Source organism: Carcharodon carcharias, chromosome 19 (genome assembly GCF_017639515.1).
Source record: "Carcharodon carcharias isolate sCarCar2 chromosome 19, sCarCar2.pri, whole genome shotgun sequence".
In the NCBI taxonomy this organism is placed as follows: domain Eukaryota; kingdom Metazoa; phylum Chordata; class Chondrichthyes; order Lamniformes; family Lamnidae; genus Carcharodon; species Carcharodon carcharias.
Genome location: NC_054485.1, coordinates 91,083,072 through 91,100,534, shown reverse-complemented (window position 1 = coordinate 91,100,534; position 17,463 = coordinate 91,083,072). Strand labels below are relative to the sequence as shown.

Below are 17,463 nucleotides of genomic sequence, written 5' to 3'. Positions count from 1 at the left end.
CTGATTTGATCAGAATTTCCAAACTGTTAAAGGAAACAGAAAGGGTAGATGGAGAGAAGCTATTTCTGCTGGTTGGGAAGTTGAAGACATGGGAGCACTATGGAAAAAATTGGATCCAAGAATTTCAGGAGTGAACTAGGAAACACTTCTACACTTAAAAAGGCGGTAGAAGATTGGCACTCTCTTCCACAAACAGCAATTAATGCTAGGCCAATTCTTAATTTTAAACCTGAGATTGATGGATTGTTTGTTAACCAGACATATGAAGGGGTAATGAGTAAAGGCGGATATACAGAGTTAGGTTGCAGATCAGCCGAGATCTCATCAAATGGCAGAACAGGCTGAAGGGGCTGAATGGCCTCCTCTTGCTCCCATGTCCCATGTTCCGAACTGCTCTTGTTCTGTATCACCTAAAAAAATAATCTATCAAACTCAGCTTCGAAATTCAACAGCTTTTTGAGAGAAAAAGAGAGCAGATTTCCACTAAGGATTATGTGAAGAATTGCTTCGAACATCACTCCTGAATCCTCTAATGTTAAGACCATGACCACTTGTTCTGGACTTCCCCCATCTGAGAAAATAGATTCTCTCTCTATCTCCCCTGTAGAGTCCATTAATCACCTTAAACACCTCAGTTAGATCACCCCCTGAGCCACCATGGGACTATTTGACAGCTCCGATTTTGCTGAACAGAGGCAAGTTATTGTAAAGCAGCCTGCACTTAATCTACTGCCTCTAAGATAGCGAATGACTGAGGGCCCCTCATGGGTGGGGTGGGGGGTGCTATCATATACAAACAGGAGTTGTGAGAGGAGTTAGGCCATGTGGGTTAGAGATGAACAAGATGGTGGATGGCAGTAAGGGTCAGAGCTTAAAGGTGAGCCAGACTGAGAACAAGATAAGAAGGGAGGCAGTGTGGGTTGGAGGCTATAGGTGAGCAGGACTGAAAACAGGATAAGAGGGAAGGCAGTGTGGGTCAAACATTATAGGTGAGTAACACGACCACTACCATCTAGAAGGGCAAGGGTAGCAGATAGTTGGGAACACCACACCTGGAAGTTCCCCGTCCCTCCAAGTCACTCACCATCCTGACTTGGAAATATATCGGCCGTTCCTTCACTGTCGCTGAGTCAAAATCCTGGAACTCCCTTCCTAACAGCACCGTGGGTGTACCTACGCATGGACTGCAGTGGTTCAAGAAGGCAGCTCACCCCCACCTTCTCAAGGGTAACTAAGGATGGGCAATAAATGCTGGCCCAGCCAGCGAAACCCACATCCCGTGAATGTATCAAAAAAAATGATGAGAGGCAGTGTGGGTCAAAGCTTATAGGTGAGCAGCAGGATAAGATGGGAGGCAGTGTGGGTCAAAGGTCATAGGTGAGCAGGACTGAGAACAGGGTAAGATGGGAGGCAGTGTGGGTCAAAGGTTATAGGTGAGCAGGACTGAGAACAGGATAAGACGGGAGGCAGTGTGGATCAAAGGTGTAGGTGAGCAGGACTGAGCTAGGAAACAGATGGTAGCTCTTGAGTTGAACTTGGTGTACAAGGAAGTAGAGGCAGCCGATGGTGAGAACATTGGAGAGCTTGAGCCTCAGAAAGATGAATGTCGGGATGAGATTCCAAAGGCATTAGGGAGGTTAGAAGTGGAGCAGGCATTTCAAAGGTGAATCGCTCTGATTCAGTCATACCAGGGCATAATGTGACCAGTCGGTGCCGAGAGAGCACAGTGAGCACCCCCCACTCCTCCTGTGTGACATGCATGTGTCGGTGGTGGGGGGAGAGGCGGTGAGAGCTTTACACACATGCCAAGAACTCTGAGGAGCTGTCGGACATGAGCAGATGCAAGGTGAGAGCGTTATTCGCAGATCCTGCAGCTCAGCCGATGACTGTGTCAATTACATGAAAACAACACATTCATCAGAGGCCCCAGGGAACTGGCCGAGTGACATTAATGGATTCTTCTCTTCTCCTTGTTCTCATTCTGTTTCTGCATCTGCTCTTTTCCCTTTAACCCTTTACGTCCCGTTTTACTGCAGAATTCCATGGGTCCTTCCTCACCGGGGGGGGGGGGGGGGGGGAGGGGAGGTGGAGGGGTAAATGTCTTTGGACACCTTTGTGCCCATGTGCTTTTTAAAAAAATTTTCTTGGGGAACATCCTACTGGAAGGTCAGAGGAATTCCTTAGCAACTAACAGAACAAGAGAACATAGGAGCAGGAATAGGCCATTCAGCCCATCGAGCCTGCTCCGCCATTCATTGAGATCACAGCTGATCTTCTACTTCAACAGCATTTTCCCGCACTATCCCCGTATCCCTCGATGTTTTTAATACGTGGAAATCTATTGATCTCAAGTCTTGAACTTACTCAACGACTGAGCTCCCACAGCCCCCAGGGGCAGAGAATTCCGAAGATTCACCATCCTCTGAGTGAAGAAATCCCTCCTCATCTTGGCCCTAAATGGCCTGCCTCTTATCCTGAGGCTGTACCTACCCTGGTTCCAGCAACCGCCCCCACCCCCCATCCCCAATACCACTCCCCCAGCCACCCCCACTTACCCCTAGCCAGGGGAAACACCCTTCCTGCATCTACCCTATCGAGCCCGGTAAGAATTTAGTGTGTTTGAATGAGATCACCCCTCGTTTTTCTAAACTCCAGAGAATAAAGGCCTAGTCTATTTAACCTTTCCTCATACGACAATCCCTCCAGCCCAGGAATTAATTTTTGGTGAACTTTTAGTGAATAGGAGAGGGAGGGAAGATGGCAAATCAATCCGTCCAGCCTGCCAGGTAATGCTGGTGATATTAGAGCTGGAGCGGTTCTCCTCAGAGCGGGGATGGGTTAGAGGGAGATTTAATTGAGTTGTTCAAAATCATAAAGAGGTTTTGATGGAATAAATAAGAAGGAACTGTTTCCACTGGCAGAAGGATCGATAACTGAGGACACAAGATGAAAGAAAATTGGCTAAAAAGCCAGAGGGGAAGATGGGGAGGTTTTTTTTTTACATAGCTTGTTATTATGAACTGGAATGCTGTGTTTGAAAGGGCAGTGACAGCTAATTCAATAGCAACTTTCAAAGGGGAATTGAGTGAGGAAATTGAAAAGGATAAATGTGAAGGGCGCTGGGGTGGGAGCAAAAGGGGAAGTGGGACTAATTGGATAGCTCTTTTCAAAGAGTCAGCATAGGTACAAAGTTCTAAATGGCCTCATTCTGTGCCATATTACACTGCGAAGCTTTGATTAGCAAACATGTGGCTGGCGTGTTGGTGTGGTGCTCCTCCATCTGCTGTAAGAGAGAGAGAGGGAGAGAGACAGGTTGCATTTATATGGCGCCTTCCCCATCCTCAGGCGGTACAAATAGTGTTTCACAGGCAGTGGAGAGCGCACTTTAATGGACAGCAAGACCCCACAAATAGCAAGGAAATAAATGACCAGCTATTGTTTGACAGACAAATAGCGGCTGAGGGAACACCCCCCCCGCTCTTCTACAAAATGCATCATGTGCTTTTTTTACATCCACCTGAGAAGGCAGAGAGACGTCCAAGACACAGCACCTCAAGCAGTGCAGCTCCCCCCACCCTTCACTACTGGATGTTGTTCTTGAGTCTCTGAGGTGGGATTTGAACCCACAACCTCCTGACGTAGATATGCGAGTGCTACCCACTAAGCCACAGCTGACAAAGCCAGTGTGCTAGCACCTGTTGGACAGCTGAATGGTGCACCGACTAGATGTGAGCCACTAACCCATTGTGTCACCAGCTGGAAATCTGCAAGTTAGAGCAATCCCTGGGGGTATTTTTATTTTGAATTAATAGGTGAAAAGGGTCCATTGAACCCCCAATACCCTGGATTGAATTCTTTTTTAAATTCATTCATGGGATGTGGGTGTCACTGGCTGGGCCAGCACTTATTCCCCATCCCTAATTGCCCTTGAGAAGGTGGTGGTGAGCTGCCTTCTTGAACCGCTGCAGTCCATGTGGTGTAGATACACCCACAGAGCTGTTAGGGAAGAATCCTGGGCTGCAAGGCTGTGTCCCAGTCTGATTGGTTGTGCTTGCCTTTTCAGTGTGACCCCGGGAAATCTACCAAGTACCTGTACGAGCTGCTCTACAATGAGCCCATGAAGATCGTCCTCATGCCAGGATGCAGTGGTGTCTCAACGCTGGTGGCCGAAGCAGCCCGGATGTGGAACCTGATTGTCGTGAGTAGCACAGCTCGGACATGAATAAGGACCTGTGGGCCCCTCTCTGTCTCCGCCTGTCATTCTTCTCTTATTCACACACATTCTCTCTCCCTCTCACTTTCCCTCTCTCCACCAGTCACCTCTCCCTTTATGTCTGTGTCACTCCATCTAATTCAGTCTTGCTCATTTATCCACCACTCCTTGATTGTCCCCATCTTTTTCTGTCTCTCTTCATCTCTGACCCTTTGTCTTCATCTCTCTCCTTCCCTCGTCTCTCTTTATCTCTCGTCTTTCTCTGTCCCTCTGACCCCTTCTCTCCCTCTGTCCCTTTCTCTGACTGCCTCTGTCGCTCGTCTCTATCTCTGTCCCTCTGACTCCATTTCTCGCCGCCGTCCCCATCTCTCTCTTTCTGTCACTCTCTGCCTCTGTCTCCTTCTGTTTCTCCATCTATTTGTTTCTGTCCTTGTGTTAATGTGAGTGTTTACCTATTTGTCTCTCTCTCCCTCCCTCTCTCTCCCTCCCCCTCACTCTTTCCCTCTCTCCCTCCCCCTCACTCTTTCCCTCTCTCTCCCCCTCCCTCTCTTGCTCTCTCTCCCTCCCTCTCTATCATTTCCAACCCTCGGGAAGCGGGGTGGTTAACGCTAACCTCACCCTCCCACAGGAGTAGAATGGATTTGTGACGGACGCCTGTTTTACACAAGTCAATCGCTGTCACCTGGTTCACACTATTGCCCAATATACCCCTGTGGGTGAGCAGGCAGCAACAGAAATACCAGACCAGTTCACTTACCAATAGCTCAGCCAGGCAAGTAGGTTTGCACCTTGACAGATAGTAAGGTGGATCTGTTGTCAGTTTTCTGTCACCGAGGAGTACAGGAAATTGCCTGCTGTCACTGTGAAGGCTGTGTGCCATTCACTCAAATATTTATGTAAGAGAAAACGCAGGGCTGGCTTGAAGCTGTGCCTGAGTTAATGAGGGGCCTGCTGTAAAGAAAGACATGTTCACATGGTAGTGTGTGTGATGTTACAGCGTCTGCTGTAAGCAGGGCTTCTGCACACTGACCCACGGGCTCACGTGATGATGGCCTCAATAAGCTGTCACAATCCAGATCTTAATGAGTGTGGGGACCCCCTTGAATGAGATTACTCACCTCCCCCTTAATATCGGGTGCGAAATGTTGCAGTAGGTGTTCCAAGAGTGTCCCCATCTCCCAAACCTTTAAATCCCACCATGGCAGTTGGTGGAATTTAAATTCAGTCAATAAAACTGGAATATAAAACTAGTCTCAGTAAAAGTGACCATGAAATCATCATTGATTATCGGAAAAACCCATCTGGTTTACTGATGCCCCCTTTAGGGAGGGGAAATCAGAGCCAGTGCAGACTCAATGGGCTGAACAGCTTCCTCCTGCACTGTAAAGATTCTGTGATCCTTACCTGGCCAGCCCCCTACAAGTGGTGGACTCTTAACTGCCCTCTGAAATGGCCTAGCAAGCCACTCAGTTCAAGGGCAATTAGGAATGGGCAGCAAATGCTGGCCTAGCCACATCCCATGTCAGAATAAAGTAAAACATCTGGGATATCTGCGCTCCGCTCCTCCAATTCTGCCATCTTGTGCATCCACGCTCTTAATCGCTCCATCACTGGTGGCTGTACCTTCAGTTGCCTTGGCACCCTGCCCCCCAATCCCAAGATCTGGAATTCCCACACCTCTCCGTCTCTCCGCCTCACTTCCTCCTTTAAGACACTCCTTAAAATCGACCTCTTTGAACAAACTTTCGGTCATCTGACCCGAATATTTCCTTATGTGTCAAATTTTGCTGAATAATGATCCCGTGAAGCCCCTTGGGATGTGTTAGGTTGTTGAACGCGCCATATAAATGCAAGGGGCTGTTGTTGCTGACACTGCAGGTCCTATCCCAGCAATTTAAACACGGGAACCCTTTATAAAAATGAATGCTGCCATTAATTGACAGAATTTCCTTCATAGGTCTCCATGATGTAAACACTGGCGAGCTCAGACACACAAGCTATTAAACCAGTTGTGAGTGAATGCAGATTGCCCTTTGACCCTCTTGTCGAAATCATGATGGAAGGCCCTGGAGGGATTTGTGACAGGATTTACTGCTCATCTCTTGTCTGTTCTTCCTCACTGTCAGTAGTCATTAAATCCCTGCCTCGCGTGTTCAGTGGCAATCGTAACTGAATCTGTCAATTTTTTTTTAGCTTCTCCTGTCCTTGGCCTGCATTCACATCAAAAAAAGAAATTGGCCACAATTTTGTTTTTGACGGTAGCAGAGGAAAGGCAATGGATTAAAATGGAAGGTGGGCAGCAAGAAGTGGACAGTCCTAAGGGTTAGCGAGGCGAGGATATCATGAGGAACATTATATTCAGGTTGTATTCGGCCCGACAACAGCTAATGTTTACATGGCGCCATTTTGTTACATTAACGTAACGAAACGTCTCAAGGTGCTTCAGAGGATCATGATAGAACAAAGTGTGATACCGAACCATGTGAGGAGATATGAACAAAAACAAAAATACCTGGAAAAACTCAGCAAGTCTGACAGCATCTGCGGAGAGGGATACAGTTGACATTTCGAGTCTGTATGACCCTTCATCAGAACCAAGACATATAGAAATGAGATGAAATATAAGCTGGTTGAGGGGGATGGGACAGGTAGAGCTGGATAGAGGGTCAGTGATAGGTGGAGGCCAAGAAGAGACTGCCAAAGATGTCATAGAAGGACAAAGGGGTGTTTGCGGTGGTGATATTACCTAAAGGATGTGCTAATGGGGAATTAAGGGAAGCAAGCTAGTGGCAGATGGCCCTAGTGGGGGTGGGTTTGGGGGGGAAGGGATCAAAATGGGCTAAGAGGTGCAGATGAAACAATAGATCGAGATATGAAGTCAGGTGAGCAAAAGCTTAGCCAAAGAGGTGGGGGTGGGATTTTCCGGTCCCGGCACCAGCGGATGGGGATGGGAAAATTCAGAGATCCTTTACAAGTCCATGGCTCTCCAAATTTCCTCGTCCCGCCCGCCAAGGCACCTGCCGGTGTCGGCTCGGAAAATCACTCCCGTAGGTTTCGGGAGAGCGTCCTAGTGGGAGAAAGAGAGAGGCAGGGAGGGGAACCCCAGAGCTTGGGGCCCAGGCGACTGAGGGCACGGCCACCAATGGCGGAGTGATTCCAACCGGAATCAGAGGAGCGTGGCTGTGGGCCTGGAGGAGATGATGGAGGCGGGGAAGGGCTGATTGCCACGGATTGATTTAAAACGGGGGTGAGCATCTTAAAATTGAGGCACTGCTCGACCGGGAGCCAACGAGCTGAGGGACAATAACGGAATGTGGTAGCAGGGTTTTGGACAACATCAAGCTCACAGAGAGTGCGAGAGACCCGCCGGTCGTGCGCTGGAACAGGCTAATGTAGGCGTAACAGAGGCGTGAACGAGGAATCTCCAAGGTCGTGCACATCGGGCCCCCGTCAGCATCCCCGGTTTTGATCACTCCACCGTTGGCGGCCATGCCTTCCCCGCCACCCCCCACCCCCCACCCCCCGGTCAGCCTCACTTTCGACGCTCCTTAAAACCTAAACCATAGTTCCAGATGCTGTGACAACACGGGTAGTTTGTGGGCCGCGCGGATCTGAAAAACCCGTTGACCGATGGCAGGCGGGAGTGGTCAGAGGGCCGCTCCGATTGCCCGCAGAGCTGACCTCCGACCCCCGACCCCCCCCGGATCAGGATACGAGACGCCAACCAGCCAGGATCCCTGCGAGGTGACGCCATGACCCGGCACTGGTCACAAGGCCGCGCGTGAGGAATGACCCCGCCGTCTGGAGGTCAGCCAGCTCCTGCGGGATTGAGACCTCCCCTCCCCTCCTCACACAGCGAGACTCGGGGGACGGGCGGGCCAGAACAGGACAGGTTTTTCAAAACGTGGCTAACTATACTACCGAGGCCCTGTCCTGCTGTACAGTCTCATGGGAGGAGAGGGGAGGGTTAATTTAATTTTGGGCCATAGTGTCAATGGTCGATAACGAGCTGACAGCCCCTGATGTGCCCTTCCCGCTCCAGCCCGACTTCTGCTTTGCATTGAAGCCCCAGCAAGGGGAAAACTGGTTGTGAATGGATGGCCAGTTCCGATAAGCAGCCATTTTAAATCGCCGGCCAACAGTTAAAATGGCCACCCTGATGTCCGGCTGGCTGTTCCTGGCCTGGCTCACCGAGAGAGAGAGAGAGAGAGGGACACAGAGAGAGAGAGCTGAGCTTGTGGATGCTGAATGTGACAGCTGTGGCGTGTCAGCCAGGATCAGCACTGAGGGGGGAGGGGGGGAGGGTGGAAGGGGGGGGGGGAGGGGGGGAGGGTGGAAGGGGGGCGGGGAGGGGGGAGGGTGGAAGGGTGGAGGGAAGGGGGGTGGGCGGAAGGGGGGTGGAGGGGGAAGGGGGTGGGGAAGGGGGGGTGGAGGGGGAAGGGGGTGGGGAAGGGGGGGTGGAGGGGGAAGGGGGTGGGGAAGGGGGGTGGAGGGGGAAGGGGGTGGGGAAGGGGGGGTGGAGGGGGAAGGGGGTGGGGAAGGGGGGGGTGGAGGGGGGAAGAAGCGGGGTGGGGAAGGTGGGGGAGGGAGGGGGTCGAGGGGGGGGATGGTGTTGGGTGAGCGGGACAAGCATAATCCGCACCTCGTTGGCGCTCGGCCTCCTTTTCCATTGCCCAGCTCCTGACCCGCTTCCGCTCCCGGCTCGATTTTGATTGTTTTCCCAGTTTTCCAGATGGTTAATAAGAGAGGGAGAGAGAGCAACGCGAGGAGCGCTCACCGTTGCCAAGGCAACTGCCCTGTGGAGCTCAACCCTGAAAAGCAATGAGAGATAAGGAACAAACACCGTGTGTGCTTTAACCCTGGTGTAGCGGGATGGGTACACAGTGCCATTTCGCTGCTGTGGGCAAACTGGGCACTGTTAACCCTCTCCCACTTTTCCCACGTGCCTGTTCTTCACGAACGCAAGGGCGAGTAAGATATTCACCTGCAGGAGTCAGATTCCACCGAGCTCAGTCACTCCTGCTTGTTTCATCCCGAATTCCCCTGCACATTCCTGCCCGTCAGGATTGGAGAAGCCGGCTGATTTTCCCCCATCCTAAGGTTGGGGGGGGGGGGGGGTTAGCGCAGGGGATGCCAGGGCATTGAGGCCAATCCCAGTGGCCCAATGGCCGTCACAGCCGAGATTAATGTGGGTATCAAATTCTGGGATCTGGGATTGAGGGGCAGAGAAAGCAAGAGATTAAGAGAGGGGGCAGAGAGAGTGAGGGAAAGAGAAATAGTGAGGGGCAGAGAGATAGAGGGGCAGAGAGATAGAGGGGCAGAGAGATAGAGGGGCAGAGAGATAGAGGGGCAGAGAGATAGAGGGGCAGAGAGTTAGAGGGGCAGAGAGATAGAGGGGCAGAGAGTTAGGGGGCAGAGAGATAGAGGGGCAGAGAGAGTGAAGGGCAGAGAGAGTGAAGGGCAGAAAGAGGGGTGAGAACAAGGAGAGGGGCAGAGGGAAGGGGGAGCCAAGAGAGAGGGGCAAGGGGAGAAAGAAAGGGGGGAGTCAGACGGAGGGGCATAGAAAGAGAGAGGCAGAGAGAGACAGGGAGGCAGAGAGAGAGAGGGGCAAGGAGTGGGAGAGAGGGGGAAAAGAGATGGTGGCTGAGAGAGAGGGGGCAGAAAGACTGAAGGGCAGAGAAAGAGAGAGGGGCCAGAGAGAAGGGGGGGTGCAGAAAGATAGTGAGGGACAGAAAGCCTGAGGGGGCAAGGAGAAAGAGAGAAGGGGGAAGAGAGAGAGAGAGAGAGGGAGGTGTGCAGAGAAGGGTGGGGACAGAGAGGGAGAGGGTCAGGAAAAGTGAAGGGCAGAGAAAGAGAGAGGGAGCAAAGAGAAAGCGAGCAAGAGAGAACAGAGAGAATCAGAGAGGGGAGAAACTTGGAGAGAGAGAAAGTGGTGGGCATGTTCTTGGCTGGCTCCAGCTTTCAGCTCCCTGTCCCTGGTTGAAGCTGGCTCTTAGCTTGAATAAAATGGACAATATTTTGTGCCCATCAGGGGTCACAGTGCTGAACGGTTCTCATGCAATTTGCAGAGAGTAGCACACTTTCACTAACCTTCTCCTCTCTTGATGCGGTGTTGCTTAGCAACGCTGGGTGCTTGGCAGCGGTTCAGCTCTCGAGCTGCTGATTTGCTGAGCTGAGCTGTTCTCCAAGTGGAAGCCATGAATTCCTCCACCTCCTGCAACGAGACCCTGTCAGCCACAGGGAGGAAGGACACAGTGTGAAGCTACCCCCCACCCCCTCAATTTCCGCCAACACAGGGTCTGATACTGTGCATTGCACAGTATGGTGCGCTCTCTGGGTCTGAGTCAACAACAGGAACAACTTTTATTTACACAGCAGCTTTTTAAAGCAGCAAAACACCCCAAGGCCTTTCACAGCAACAATTTCCAAACCAAAATTTGACGCCGAGCCATGCACATAAAAAGGTTTGAAGACAGGTGACCGATAGCTTGGTCAAAGAGGTGGCTTTTCAGGATTACAGGAGGAAACTCTAAACACTTTTAAAAAGTACCTGGATCTGCACCTTAAGTGCTGTAAGCTGCAGGGCTATGGGCCGGGTGCAGGAAGGCAGGATTAGAAAGGGTACCTGGGTGTCCTCAGGCTGGCATGGACAAGATAAGCCAAATGGCCTCTTCCTGTGCTGTAACTTCTCTATGGTTCTATGGTATGGGGAAAAGGGGGAGCAGGCTATTGAGTTGGATGATCGGCCATGAATGGCGGAGCAGGCTCAAAGAGCCGAATAGCCTACTCCTGCTCCTAGTTCCTATGTTTCTATGAAAGGGAGATAGAGAGGCAGAGAGGAGCAGTGAGGGAATTCTGGAGCCTGGGGCTTAGAGTGGCCACCAATGATGGAGCAATTAAAATTGGGGATGCTCAAGAGGTTAGAGTTGGAGGAGCACAGATATCTTGGAGGGCTGTGGGCTGAGGAGATAACAGAGATAGGGAGGGTAGAGGCCACGGAGATATTTTGAAAACAAGGGCGAGCATTTTAAAATTGAAGTTTGAGGGGCTTATCTTATGGGGAAAGGTTGAACAGGTTGGGCCTATACCCATTAGAGTTTAGGAAAATGAGATCCTGAGGGGACTTGATAGGGGGGATACTAGGAGGATGTGTGGGGGAGACAAGAACCAGGGGGCACAGTTTAAGAATAAGACGTCTCCCTTTTTAAGATGGGGACGAGGAGAAGTTTTTTTTTCTCAAAGGATTTTTAGTACATGTGGAATTCTTTTCCCTTCAGGGCAGTGGAGGCTGAGTTAAACAGATTTCAAGGCTGAGTTAAATAGATTTTTGATAGACAAGGGAGTCGAGGGTTATTGGGGGGGGGGTGCAGATGGCAAAGTGGAGTTGAGATCACAGCCAGATCAGCCATGGCCTCATTGAATGGTGGAGCAGCCTCAAGGGGCCGAATGGTCTACCCCCCCCGCCCCCACCCCCACCGCTCCCAAGTCCTATGTTCCTAGATGTTGCCAAGCTGAGAACTAATAGAGATTAGTGAGCACAGTGGGTGATGAGCAAATGGGATTTGGTGCCTGTTAGGATATGACATTTGTATCTCACATTGTGAGAGGCCCCCTGTGCATCACTGAGCACGCTGGTGACCCTCTGCTCTCCTCTCTGCAGCTCTCGTATGGCTCCAGCTCTCCTGCTCTCTCCAATCGCCAGCGCTTCCCCACCTTCTTCCGGACTCACCCTTCCGCGACCCTCCACAACCCGACCCGGGTCAAACTCTTCAAGAGATGGGGCTGGACGAAGATCGCCACCATCCAACAGACCACAGAAGTCTTCACCTCGGTAGGTTCCGTGTGCCAGCATGTGGTGGAGGGGGGGGGTGGGGGGAGGTGGCTACCGACCGAGTTAAGGGCCGGATGGGCAACACAAACTGCCGGGCTGTCTGATGGGCCATCACGTGTGGACCGACATCAAGGGTGCACGTGGGGTGGAGGGGGTCGTGGAGAAATGGGAAGGAGAACTGGTTTGCTTTTAATTCAGTTTCTAGGTCTGGGTAAGGCTACTATTCATTGCCTGTTCCTCATTTCTCCCCTGAGATCCTGATGATACATAGGAATATAAGAGCAGGAGTAGGCCATTCAGCCCATCGAATCTGCTCCACCACTCAATATGATCATGGCTGATCATCCCCTTTAATGCCTTTTTACCACACTAACCCCATACCCCTTTATTATGCATCTATGGCAAGTAACTCACCTCCAGCCCCCACCCCAAAACCCGTCCACCATTTACAAGACACAAGTCAGGAGTATGATGGAATACTCTCCACTTGCCTGGATGAGTGCAGCTCCCACAACACTCAGGAAGCTCAACACCATCCAGGACAAAGCAGCCCCACTTGATTGGCATCCCTTCCACAAATGTTCACTCCCTCCACCACCGATGCACAGTAGCAGCAGTGTGTACTGACTACAAGAGGCACTGCAGGAACTCACCAAGGCTCCTTCAACAGCACCTTCCAAACCCACGACCTCTGCCACCTAGAAGGACAAGGGCAGAAGATGCATGGGAACGTCACTAACTGCAAGTCCCCGCCAAGTCAATCACCATCCTGACTTGGAGCTATATCGCCGTTCCTTCACTGTTGCTGGGTTTAAACCCTGAACTCCCTCCCTAACAGCACTGTGCGTATACATATACTGGATGGACTGCAGCGGTTCAAGAAGGCGGCTCACCACCACCTTCTCAATGCCCACATCCCATGAAAGAATTTTTAAAAAACCGAGTGGCACGCTAGCCCACTTCCGAGGGCAGTCAAGATTTGACCACTTGAGAGTGGGACTGGAGTCACATGTAGGCCCAACATAAGGATGTCAGATTTCTTTATCTGCAAGGGTATGAGTGAAGAGGTTTGAGGCTTTTAACGATATTCTTACAGCTTTCCAATGACAGCTTTTCCTGATAGCAGATTTGTTACTTAATTCCAATTCTCAAACTGTCTCTGGTGGGATCTGAGCCCACGTTCCAACAGGCCTCGGATGCCGATCCCTCTTCCTCTTCATTTACCATGAACATTGAGTCCGGTTCTGGTGACCAGACTTTAGGAAGGGTGTGAGACTCCTTGAGAGGGCACAGTGGAGATTCACCGGAATAGTTCCAGGGAAGGGGGCATTTTAGCGACAAGGTTAGGTTGGAGAAGCTGGGGTTATTCTCCTTGGAGCAAAGGAGATTGAGGGGAGATTTAATTGGGATGTACAAGATGATGACAGGTTTAGATAAGGTAGACAAAGTAAAGCTGTTCCCAATGGCTCATGGTGCAAGGACGAGGAGGCACGGATTAAGGTTTTGGGAAAGAGATGCAGGGGGAACATGAGGAGGGACGTTTTCCCCGCAGCAAACAGTAATGACCTGGAACTCGCTGCTCACAAGGGTTATAGAACGGGAGATGATGAAGGAATTCAAAAGGAAATTGGATGGCCACTTGAGGTAAATAAACTTTCAGGGCTATGGGGATAGAGCAGGGGGGTGGAATGGGACTGACTGGATTGCTTCACAGAGAGGAGGGGAAGTGGTATTGTCACTAGACTGGTAATCCAGAGACCCAGGGTACTTCTCTGTGGGGACCTGGGTTCAAATTCAACTACAACAGATTTGAATTCAATAAAAATCTGGAATTTAAAGTCTAATTGCTGATTATCATTAAAAACCCATCCAGGTAGGAAATTTGCTGTATTTACCCCTGGTCTGGCCTATATGTGGCTTCAAACCCACAGCAATGTGCTGACTCTCAACTACACGTCTGAAGATTGGTGATAAGTGCTGGCCTAGCCACTGATGCCCACATCCTTTGAATGAATAAGAAACTCTAATGGGCTGAATGGCCTTCTTCTGTGCCATCATAACTCTCTTACTCCTCCTGATTCCATTTCTCCATCCCACCTTGACATCCTTGGCCCTGTTTTCACCAGCTGCACGTTGAAGATGCCTCAACCCAGCAGACGGGGCAGAGGTGAGCCTGGAGTTCAGCTCCCCATTGTCTGAGTTGCGCTCAGTGGCTTGTTGGAGCCGTTCAGAAGTCCTGATAATCCTCTCTGTTTCCCCTCCCAGACTTTAGACGATTTGGAGCAGCGCGTGAAGGAAGCCGGGATCGAGATTAGCGTGCGGCAGAGCTTCCTGACAGACCCTGGCGTCGCTGTTAAAAACCTCAAGGTAACCTCCGAGCCGTTGGAATAACAGGCTGCAGCAAGGACTGATCATCGGCTTTCACGCTTTACACACACGGGACGTTCGGTACTAGATAGGAGTGAATCACCCCCCTGTTAAAGCACTGTACATGCACAGGAGCTGATACTGAGACACACAAGGACTATGCAGCACCAGACAGGAATGAATAATTCCTTCAGACCCCAAGCATGTTGTATCGTTTAGGCAGGGGGGAAGCCGTGATTGGTTTTATAACCTAATGGAGTGTTTTAATCTGTTTCTGCAGAGACAAGATGCCCGTATCATTGTTGGGTTATTCTACGAAACTGAGGCAAGGAAAGTCTTCTGTGAGGTATGAGTTCAATGGAAAAAGCAACTTGCATTTATTTAGTGCCTTTCCCATCCTTGCGATGCCCCAGAGTACCTCAAAGCAGGCAAAAATACTTTTCAGGTGTAGCCATTGTTGTAATGCAGGAAAATTGGTGACCAGTTTGCACACAGCAAGCTCCCATAAGTGACAAGGTGACAATGACCACATAATGATGTTGGTTGATGGATAATTATTGACCAGGACATCAGAGATAACATTCCTGCTCTTCTTCAAAGAACACAGAAGGACCTTTTACGTCCACCCGAGAGGACAGATGGGGCCTCAGTTTAAAGGTCTCATCAGAAAGGTGGCACCTCTGACAGTGCAGCACTCCCTCAGTCCTGGGGCTGGAGTGTCAGCCTAGATTTTGTGTTCAAGTCTCTAGAATGAGACTTGAACCCACAGCCTTCTGACTGAGAGGCAAGAGAGAGAGAGAGAGAGGGAGGTTACTTCCTGAGCATGATTGCTGTCTCTTGTCACATTCAGACCACCCTGACAGCACATGATACAGGGCAAGGACCCCAGAAACAGCTACCCCTTCAGAGCCTGGATTTTCCCTATTGGGACATTCTGACCTGTTTGAGGCTCGGTTCAGAGACTTGAGCACAAAATCTAGTCTGACACTCCCAGTGCCAGTGCTGAGAGTGTCGCACTGTTGGCTGAGGGGGAGCTGGTGCGTTAATGAGAGAGTGCTGCATTGTCAGTGGCAACATTCTTTGGCAGAGATGTGCATTAAAGATCCCGTAGAACAGAAGGAGGCTATCTGGCTCCTTGAGCCTCTTCCGCTTTTCACTTAGACCCTAGCTGATCCTTACTTAACTCTGTCTACCCGCCTTACTCCCATATCATTTAATACCCTTACCATGAGTCCTTATCAAATTTTTCTCACAGGCATTGTGAGGCTTGCAGATTTTGCCGGCAGGCTGTTTACACATCTCTCTGATAGTGTCTCCCACCTTTTTTTAATTCATTCATGGGATGTGGGCTTCGCTGGCTGGGCCAGCATTTGTTGCCCATCCCTACTTGCCCAGAGTAGGCAGTAGTGAGCTGCCTTCTTGAACCGCTGCAGTCCAAGTGGTGTAGGTACACTCACAGTGCCATTAGGGAGAGAGTTCCAGAATTTTGACCCAGCGACAGTGAAGGAACGGCGTCAATCTGGTTATACTGCCCATCAATCAGACTCCATTTCTCATTTCCACATCACAGTTGACCACCCCATGTGCAAGGTTACCCCTTGTCCTGGCTTCCAGTTCAAGGGTCATCATATGATGTAAGAACTGATTGCTCATAAAGAATAGAAGACAACTTATATCTAGCCAGAAGAGCGAAAAAAACAGTAGCTTAAACAAAATAACAGCTGCGAATGTGGTCTGACCAATATGAAAACAAGACGAAAGAGTGGGAAAAACAAGTCCACAGTTAATAATACCATTATTGATTACTATTCACAAATTGATTGATTAATTGCTTGACTTAATCAAAGCACAATCACACTTAGTTTTAGCTCAAGTTCCACAAAGTAACTTTCAGAAAATCAGTACTGGCTCTCTTCAAATCGAGAGCAAAGCATAATTAAAATGTAAAAATATAAAATTGCAAAAATTGATGATTTCAGCCCTACAACCATCCTTTGTGTGAAGAAGTGCTTCCTGACATCACCCCAAAATGGCCTAGCTATTATCTTAAGGTTATACCTTCTTGTTCTGGGCCATTCCACCAGAGGAAATTGTTTCTCTCTATCTACCCAATCAACTGCTTCAATCAGCTTCAAGATGTCACTTGTTAACAGGGTACAAGGAATTCCCCTGACATAACAGTCAACTGCCCTTCCTGGGCTAAGAGTATATGGTAGTGCAGTGGTAATGTCACTGGGTGAGTAATGTTCTGGGGCTGGGTTCAAATCCCACCACAGTAGCTGGTGGAATTTAAGTTAAATCAATAAAATCTGGAATTGAAAGCTTGTCTCAGTGGTAGTGATCATGAAACTATCACTGATTGTTGTAAAAACCCATCTGGTTCACTAATGTTCTACCATCCTTACCCTGTCAGGCCTATATGTGACTCCAGACTCAGAGCAATGTGGTTGACTCTTTTAACTGCCCTTTGAAAAGGCTGAGCAAGCCACTCTGTTCAAGGGCAATTAAGGATGGGCAACAAATTCTGGCCTTGCCAGTGATGCCCATATCCCATGGAAATTTTTTTTAAAAACAGCACATTATCCCATGAAGTATCCCATTGCTGTTGTTTGTGCATAGTCACATTATAAATGCAATCGCGTTTTATAATCATTCATTGTAGGTGTAAGACAGTTCAGAAAGATATGGTAAGTTGCTATATAAATAAATACAAGCTCTTGTCACATCACTACCCTATCAAACACACCCACATCAGATATAGTGCAGGATATAACTTAGGTCATTCACACTAACACTCTGACACAATATAACTGTCACAGAAATCACAAACTCCTCACTGTGACAGTTATATTGTGTCAGAGTGTTAGTGTGAATGACCTAAGTTATATCCTGCACTATATCTGATGTGGGTGTGTTTGATAGGGTAGTGATGTGACAAGAGCTTGTATTTATTTATATAGCAACTTACCATATCTTTCTGAACTGTCTTACACCTACAATGAATGATTATAAAACGCGATTGCATTTATAATGTGACTATGCACAAACAACA

General features: G+C 49.6%; 1 protein-coding gene across 1 annotated transcript in view; it reads left to right on the top strand.

Moving 5' to 3' along the window:
• gabbr1b (gamma-aminobutyric acid (GABA) B receptor, 1b) overlaps positions 1-17,463 on the top strand; it is an 81,604-nt gene that overhangs the window by 18,976 nt on the left and 45,165 nt on the right. The window contains 4 exon segments of the mRNA XM_041213034.1: positions 4,064-4,198; positions 11,874-12,044; positions 14,310-14,411; positions 14,692-14,757. Coding sequence (XP_041068968.1) covers positions 4,064-4,198; positions 11,874-12,044; positions 14,310-14,411; positions 14,692-14,757 — 474 coding nt within the window.